The 9,717-nt window shown below is 34.2% G+C and overlaps 1 protein-coding gene across 1 annotated transcript; it reads left to right on the top strand.

The window, feature by feature from the left end:
• Positions 1-2,953: 2,953 nt before the first annotated feature.
• Positions 2,954-9,206, top strand: LOTGIDRAFT_171762 (hypothetical protein; the record flags this gene model as incomplete). Its single annotated transcript, XM_009047957.1, has 2 exons — positions 2,954-3,593; positions 9,082-9,206. 2 exons carry the CDS (start codon positions 2,954-2,956, stop codon positions 9,204-9,206), a joined length of 765 nt encoding a protein of 254 aa, XP_009046205.1.
• Positions 9,207-9,717: the final 511 nt, after the last annotated feature.

Here is a 9,717-nt window from a genome sequence, read left to right on the forward strand (position 1 = left end):
TTATTACTTCCGGTGAGTATTTTTTTAGTTTAATAGGTTTGTATTAATGACACTAATATCATGCATATGTTAGTTTGGGCATAACTCAATTCCACTGGAAGTGACGTCACCGGAAGTACTAACTTCGAAACCGGAAGTGATGCAAAAATTTTGAATGCGTTTTTTTATTCCACCATGCTGGCTGTCTACACTGTATAAGTTTTAAATCTGTCCGACAAATAGCAACCGAAATAGCATATTTCGATTAATTTCGACAAAAAAAAGTATCGAACTAATTTGCGAAAATCATTTTTTTTCAACCGCCATCATGTGTCCATTGTTATAAGAAGTAGAATAAAGGAACCCCGAGCAAAATCGGTCGATAATTACGCCCACTAGAGCCCACTTTCTGTTTGTTGCCAACGTCGCTTCATGTTGCTCAGAAAATTTTCGTTTTACATTCAGTACGCAGTTAGCCACGAGTTAGAAAGTGTGGCGAAATCCGTTTTTCCATACCTGTTGCTGTTTCCGAGAGCTGAGCTCCTGGAGTGAAGAAAAAAAAATAGCCAGAACGAAAACAAAGAAGAACGCCCTGCAATAATAATAAATTAGTTTATTAGATAAGTATCACAAATCAGCTATACATAAAACATATAAAACAAAATAATAAGATTTCCGGCCACTATTGACCTATGAGACACTGAACAGTTAAAACGTAAAATAAACAAATTAGTAAATCACATTTATAACACTAATAGTTCCAACAATTAATTCAAAAAGTTAACATAAAATCAAGTATTCATATACAATGCACACACACGCACGCACCCACACACTCACAAGGTAGCACGATACATAATCAATAACATTATGATTATTTCAAAACTTAAACAACTACATAATGGCAGTAAGTCTTTTCCTGGTTTTGTATATATTATCTAAAAATTTACCCAAGTGATTTTGCATAAAATGGTTCGTCATAATAAAATAAAACTTTTGTATATTAGGCATTTAAAGAAAGTTAGGTTCAATTTTACAACATGCATTTAAAATCGAAGACCTTAGCTTATTATATACATTACATTCCATAATTACATGATACTCATCTTCACAGTTACAATAAATACATATTCTGTTTTCTAGGGGTACCGGTGGTTTAGAGTAACGGCCTGTTTCTATAGCAATTGGGAAAGACCCACTTCTTAATTGACTTATCAGTCGTCTGTGGTATCTGTGTATCCGGTTGTCTGTCACATAAGGTTCGAGCTCAATTTCAGTTTTGTATTTCCTATAGGTACGAAGTTTACTACGTAGCCTTTTAACAATAATACCTCATGTAATTTTGAGATTCCAGTTTCCCGCTCCCACTGGGCCCCTGCCCTTTTGGTCTCGGGATAATAGAGTTTAGATGTTCCTGTATTTTATTTGTATTAATGTTCCTGTATTTTACCCGTATTGATGTTCCTGTGTTTTACCTGTATTGATGTTTATTGTTCCTGATGTTGTCCTTCCCGAATAAATACTCTTCAAACCTTCAAAGCCGTTACGTTATTATATGTTTTGTAACACATATTAGCTAATCACTTATCTCATTTTATGACTGGTGCCATGGCTATATACAGTATATTATATAACATGCAGTGTATGTTTGTGTGTGTGTCTTTTCAACTAAAATCATACTAATGACTAACTAATTTTCACATAATTAATAGACTTATCTATTGCTCTGTGACCTAGGCCAGTGCTTTCATTGAGACTCGTCTCAATACATCCTAACACTAAATGGCCGCCTGCGTGAGACGCATTGCATCGTATTGTATCATACATAATACAGCCGACGTTGGACATCAAATATCAAAGTATTATTGTATACTGCTTTAAAAAGTCCTGACACCATGACAATCTAGTCAGCTTTTTGCGTATTCTTAGCGTATTAATAACGAATTGCACCTATACATAACAATGGAAATAAGTTCGATATGGGTTCAAAGGATGTTAGGTTAAAATTTTTTAACCTAGTTACAAGATCTTTGCCCGAAAAACTTGTTTTCGGGGCTGCAACACAAAAATAGTGACTTGATGGATAAATTTTAAATGTTCAAGGGGTCTTACTGATGAAAATAATATATTTCTTTAATTTTAGACTCAGACCACTAAATTTTTTTTATGTAAATGAATTTAGTTATTGTTCTGCAACAGACTATTGAATTGACTGTCCATGTTCCAAAATGTTTCCTTATATTTTTATAAGTTTAATCTGATCCGTACTTTTTGTAATAACCATGCTTCCGGTCATGGCCTCCAGTGTTGTCATAAATTCAAATAGTAAAAAGTAAAAAGTAAAAAGTATAAAACCTTAAAGTAAAATAGAATGAATGTAGTGAATTAGATGCTCTGTAATTTAAACTAAGAAAAGAACCAACTGTATTATCAATCCGTTTTATTAACTCTATAGAATTGGCCAATTACCAGGGGCTTAGACCAGACGGCTTCATGCACTCTCACGATCCACAAAAATTTGAATTCTGACAGAAGTGAACCTGTACTTTGCTAACCACGGGATTGGAGAAATGCTGAAGAAATTTGGATGTTAATCTACTGTGTTTAATGACTGGTAAACTGTATTATTTTTGCTAATCTGTATCCTTGTGAAATTTGAGAAAATTCAGTCAGCAATGGCACGTATTGTGTATTTGCTGTGAAGCTGGTCACATTTACTGAACTTTTGTTTATCTGTCACATATCTTGTGAAATTTTGACTGATTGAATTTTTGAAAATTAAACATGCCACCAGAGGAACTGCAAATCTTGCTCTTAGAAGCCAAGAAGAAAAGAAGAAACTGTAAAGCTGCTATTACCAGACTAGGGAAAGTACTAGATAGACTGATTCAAATAGATAGAAATCCAAGAAATAGTTTTGAAAATAGACACTGCATTTGATAATCTGGTGGAAACACATACTTCATATACTCAAATGATAGATGACGAGGATGAATTTGAAACTGTAGAAATTTGGTTGGCTGATGTGCAAAACCAGGTCACAACATTAAAAATGTATTCAAAAGATTATGTTAAACACTTAGATGATGAGTTCCAAGCCAAAACCCAGAATGTTGAAATTCCCCAGAGCCCTGATCAAATAAACCTGTCACCCTCTTCATCCCCTATTGATAATTCATTACCTACTGATAACGAGAGGAATTCTGATGTAAATAATATTGTTGATCCTGATAACCACAGTATAGACGATAATCCAAGTACTTCTGCTGTCAACCCAAGTACTTCTGCTGATGATAATCTGAATCCAAGTACTTCTGTGGATCCGAAAAATTCTATTGCTGTTAATCCGAGAAATTCTACTGCTGTTAATCGGAGAAATTCTACTGCTGTCAATCCGAATAATTTTGATGCTGATATTCTGAGTACCGAGAATATGAATGGTCTTACTGCTTCAACTAGCCTGAATAGTAATTCTGTCAGTGGAAACCCTACACAATCTACCGATGTTTGTCAATTTAAAATGGAGAAACCGAAGATGCCAAAGTTTAGTGGAGATGTTCGTGAATATTATACTTTTAAGTCAGACTTTTTGCATATGGTTTCATCGAGATATAGTAAACGAGATGCTATAACTTTACTGCGTTCCTGTTAGGTAAATAAGCCATTAGAATTGATAAGTGGTATGGATTCTGATTATGATGCTGCCTTTGAATACCTAGACTCAATGTATGGAGATCCAAGATTTATTGCTGATTGTATTACCCAAGATTTAACACGTTTCCGTCTAATAAGAGATGGTGAAGATGCACGTTTTTGCGAATTAGTTCATGTTGTCCGAAGAAGTTATAACACACTTAAAGAAATAGGCAGACCTAATGATATGAACAATAATCACATGTTAGCTTTAATTGAACAGAAGATGAACACGGAAGACAAGAAAGTTTGGTTCAGATATCTTGAAAAAGACAAAAAGACTGCTGATTTAGAAGATTTATTAAAATGGATGAATGCTGAAATGAAGTCGCGTATTCATGCTACTGCTCCTTTAAGATCATCTGGTCAACACTCAAGATTCAACATACATCATGGTAATTTTGATGATAGACCTGCTGAAACCAAACGATATAAATGTTGGCTTTGTAAAAGCAATGATCACTGGTTAGACCAATGTCGTAATTTCCTGTCCAAATCTGTATCTGATCGTATTAAAACTCCGAAAGATAATCATGCCTGTTTGAAAATTGCTGGTAAAAATCATGGTGTAATGAACTGTTCGAGAAGACGCCAATGTACTGAACTCTATAATGGGAGTCACTGTAAACCGTTTCATCATAAATTACTTCATCCTACTAATAGAACAACAAGCCCTGAACACCACAGTGTAGGAATTGCATCAATGCTGAGTAGTAGAGAAACTATTTTACCTGTAATAACTGTTGATATCTATGGTAAATGTAATACTGTTAGAGGAAATACCCTGCTAGACTCTGGTGCCCAGCTTAGCTTAATTAGAAAATCAATGGCCGAACAACTTCAATTAGAAGGCAATGATATAAGTATTGTGATGACAAAAATTGGTGGAGATTCTGAAGAACTTAGAACCAAGCTGTATAAATTTAGAATAGTTTCAGTGGATACTGGTAGATCTTTTCAAATTACTGCTTTAGGAATTCCGTGTATTGGTGAAGATATTGAAGAAATTAGATTATTTGAAGTAGCTAAAGTTTTTAATTTACCTGTTAGATGTTTACGTAGAGGTTACGGTTCTCTTGATCTACTCATAGGCATAGATCATGCTTTTTTGCATACAGGGGATATAAGACAATATAACAATCTGATAGCAAGACATTCACCTTTGGGATGGATTATATTTGGTGTGACGTCTTGATATCAAACTCAAGATCGTCGTTGTGTATCATGTCGGATTGTCGGGTCCAGTAGATATGGATGACTTTTGGACTACAGAAGCAATGGGTGTTGCTTCAGGTTTCTGTTGCTGCCGAGAAAGTGGTCTCAGTCCCATAGAAATTAAAGAATCTAAGAAGATTGGTAATCAATGGTTAATACCTTACCATTGGAGAAAAGACCCTAATTTACTTCCTGATTATAGAATACAAGATGAAAATAAATTGGAATCAACTGAACGTCGACTGCTGAAATATCCTGTTCATGCTGAAATTTATAATGATCAAATTGAAGAAATGGTGGATATGAAATTCGCTAGAAAACTTACAGATTTAGAAATTACTGAACACCAAGGCCCTGTTCATTATATTTCCTGTCATGAAGTTATAAAACCAGAGAAGAAAAGTACACCTGTAAGAATAGTATTTAACTCGTCTGCTAGTTTTAATGGTCACTGTTTGAATGATTACTTGTATAAAGGTCCCGATCTTCCAAACAATTTATTTGGAGTTATACTGAGATTTAGAGAAAATGAAGTGGTTATTTGTGGAGATATTTCCAAGATGTATCACAGAGTACTGATTCCTGTAGAAGATTAACATGTTCATAGGTTCCTGTGGAGAAATCTCAATGTTGAAAAACCTCCTGATGTATATGTCAAAACTGTATTGACATTTGGTGATAAGCCAGCACCTGCTATGGCTCAGATGGCTTTAAAGAAAACTGCTGAAGAAGTGAAATCTAATTTACCTGAAGCTGCTAAAGTATTAGAAAATGATGTTTATATGGATGATATATGTACTTCAGTTAAAACTGTAAATGAAGCTAGTAAACTGACTAATGATATTGACTCTGCACTAGCTAATGGTGGGTTTAAAGGATGGATATCTAATAAAGTATTAAACTGCTTACCTGTTCCTGAAAATCAAGATTTGAAACTGTTGACTGATATAAATGAAGAAAAGGTTTTAGGAATCGTCTGGAATAATACTAGAGACACTTTTTCATATAAAGTCAAGATTGAATTTGCTGATAAATCTAATGTTCCTGTTTGTTTGACAAAAAGAAGAATTTTGAGTCAAAATTGCTAGATTATTTGATCCAATTGGTTTTTCTGCTGCATTTTTGGTACGACTGAAGTTTGGAATGCAGAAACTGTGGCAACTTGGTTTAGAATGGGATCAAACCTTACCTGAAAATTTACCTGGTTAAATTTGTTTGCTGAAATGAACAGTTTAAATGGTACAGAATTTGAAAGATGCTTGACACCTCCAGAAGTTGTTAACTTACCTGAACTTTGCATATTTTCTGATGCATCTGAAGAAGCTCTTGTTACCTGTGCTTACCTGAGATGGAAAACAAACTCTGATGAATACTATGTTAGATTTATTGCTTCTAAATCTAGAGTAGCACCGTTGAAGAAACTTACAATTCGTCGTTTAGAGCTACAAGCTGCTGTATTGTCTACTCGTCTTTATAAAACTATTATGGAAGAAACACGACTGAAATTTGAGAAAACTATTTTCCTGACAGATAGTATGATAGTTCTTGCCTGGATAAAAAGCCAAGCCAGAAAATACAAACCTTTTGTCTCATCTCGAAATACAGAATACAACTGATCCTGCTCAATGGTATCATATTCGTTCACAAGATAATGTAGCTGATGATATTTCACGTGGTATACCTGCTAGTCAATTAACTGAAAGATGGAAAAATGGTTTTTTATTAGAAGAAGAAGAAAATTGGCCTATTAACACTGTTAAAGTAGCTGATACTGATATGGAAATGGAAATTCGTAAATCTATGAGTGCTGTAACTGTTAATGAAGATATTATAAACTGTAATAACTATTCTACGTGGAACAAACTGATACGAGTAACTGCTTATGTTTTAAGATTCATATGTAATTTATCTGCTGAAAGAAGAAATGCTGTTAAAAGAAAAGAAGTTTTATCTGCTGAAGAATTGGTTAACTCTGAAACTTACTGGATTAAGCTCGCTCAACTTAGTTTATATGATCGTCAACAAAAGGGAGACTTTAAAACTTTAAGCCCATTTACAGATGAAGGTGGAATTTTACGCGTTGGAGGTAGATTGAATGATGCTTTTGTCTCCTATGATTCTAAACACCCTGGTTTGCTGCCCAATGATCATCGAATATCTATATTAATAGCTTGTCAGGCACACAATAATGGTCACCTAGGAATTGCTGCTACTGCTGCTAGAATAAGAAGAAAATATTGGATACTGAAAGTTCATGTGTTGTGTGTAAAGAATTTGAACACAAAGTTGAAAATCAATTTATGATGGAATGGCCAAAAATTCGTTTAGCTCCATTTACACCGCCTTTTTATTACACTGCTGTTGATTATTTCGGTCCTTACAATGTCAAAATTGGTAGAAACAAAACTGCTAAACATTATGGTGTATTATTTACATGTTTGAACACTAGACCTGTTCATTTGGAACTTGCTGTTGATTATTCGACCATGGAGTTCATACAAGTTTTAAGAAGATTTTTCAGTATACGTGGGACTCCTTCTTTAATGTTAAGTGATAATGGTTCACAACTTGTTGGTGCTGAAAAAGAACTGAGACAAATGATCAAAGGATATGATGAAGAAACTTTAAAAGACTTTTGTGCTGAAAATCGAATGACGTGGAAATTAACTACTCCTGCTGCTCCACATCAAAAATGGTTGCGCTTAATGTATGGTTAAAGTCTGCAAAACTGCTCTGAAGAAATCTGTTGGTGAACAATTATTGACTTCCTTTGAACTATATACTTACCTACTCGAATGTGCTAATCTCGTCAATCAACGTCCAATAGGAAGAATACCCAATGATGGTTCTTATATATGTCCTAATGATATTCTGTTAGGTCGTGCGTCAAGTCATGTACCACAAGGACCTTTTCGTGAAACTAAAAATCCTAGACATCGTGTGGAATTTGTTCAGAAATTAGTTGACTCTTTTTGGAAACAATGGAATAGAGATGTTTTGCCACTATTGGTACCGCGTAAAAAATGGAACACTGAAAAACGTAATGTTTGTGTAAATGACATTGTTATAATTCAAAATCAAAATGCTATCCATGGAAAATGGACTTTAGGAAGAATATTAGAAGTTTACCCCGGAGCTGATAATCGTGTGAGAAACGTTAAAGTTAAAACCAAAGACTCTGAATATAATAGACCTGTTACTAAAATTTGTGTCATTTTGCCTGCAACTGAATAATCTGATTTGGATGAGGACTAACGCCTCATCGGCTGGGAGAATGTTCTGCAAGAGACTATTGAATTGACTGTCCATGTTCCAAATTGTTTCCTTATATTTTTATAAGTTTTATCTGATCCGTACTTTTTGTAATAACCATGCTTCCGGTCATGGCCTCAGTGTTGTCATGAATTCAAATAGTTAAAAGTAAAAAGTATAAAACTAAAAAGTATAAAACTAAAAGTAAAATAGAATGAATGTAGTGAATTAGATGCTCTGTAATTTAAACTAAGAAAAGAACCAACTGTATTATCAATCGTTTTATTAACTCTATAGAATTGGCCAATTACCAGGGGCTTAAACCGGACGCCTTTATGCACTCTCACGATCCAGTTATGTATTATTTTTAGAAATCCTCTTTCTCCCTCCCTTTTGGCATTTTGCATGCCTATTTTTGACTAATTTTTGGTCTACATTTGGAATTTGATGTCTGAAATTACATTTTCTTTCAGATTTTGTGAGATGATGAGAGATTTCATGCGGAAGGATAATTCTGAAAATAGTCGTTTTGTGTGCATAGACAGTCAAGCGGATGTTGATAAAATGTAGTAGCCTACTTTCAGTTTGGCTAATTCAAGATTTTCATGATCATCATATATTGAATTTTTGTCCAGAAACTAAGTTTTTGCCAGGTTTTCATTTGACATATGAAAGTTTTCAATGAGATTTCTGGAAAAAGTTATAGAAGGTTGAATTTTGTGATTTAACATGGAAACAGATGGCAAATGAATTGACGGTCTTAGTCCTTTAATAGTCAAGGGAGGGAACCGATCACAATAATAGTTGTATCATGATAAGAAAAAATTTTTAAACACTTTAAATCAAACGATTATCATAGGTTAAGATCGTGTATGACATAAGAAGACTTGCTCACTGTGAAATATAATATATTGAGTTATATGCAATAATCTCATCTTTCAGGTAATGAAACTTATGCGCCATTTTCGGGGGTTGATTTGGATCCTGAATATTTAAGCAGTAAACTGTTACCCTATGGCGGTTATGGTAGTTTATCAAGACAAAAGTTGGCTGGAAAATTGAATTAATGCGCGTTATGATTATAATTATTCCACCTTCAAATATTTACCGAAAATCTCACTCAATTCTGTATCGTTCATATTAATTAAAACAGTTGCTTTCGAGCGTCATAACGGATGATTTGATTTGATTGGCTGAGATTTTACTAGAAAGATTTCAGGGTCAATTTTGATTGGACAATATTTAGCTATGACTGCGCAATTTCAGTTCTATTACCACGGTCTCGAGGAAGTATGCTTAATGGGGTGTGGTTTATAGACACGAAACAGAGCACATTATGTTCGCAGCCCTCGGGACGTACTACTGCCCACAGAAATCATAACATCCAAAACATTGGAAAAATCAATTAAAACAGACCAATACTTCAAAAGAGAATCTTGTTTGCTCTCCTAGAATCTTATAGTGCTAATATTTGTTATAATAAGCACATGTTAGATACCAGTAAACACTAAATTCTATCTAATTAAACTGTTCGATGTATTTCTTCTCTAATATCGCAGCTTATTATTTAGTCTCTCC

Source organism: Lottia gigantea, assembly GCF_000327385.1.
Source record: "Lottia gigantea unplaced genomic scaffold LOTGIsca_119, whole genome shotgun sequence".
Taxonomy (NCBI): Eukaryota; Metazoa; Mollusca; class Gastropoda; family Lottiidae; genus Lottia; species Lottia gigantea.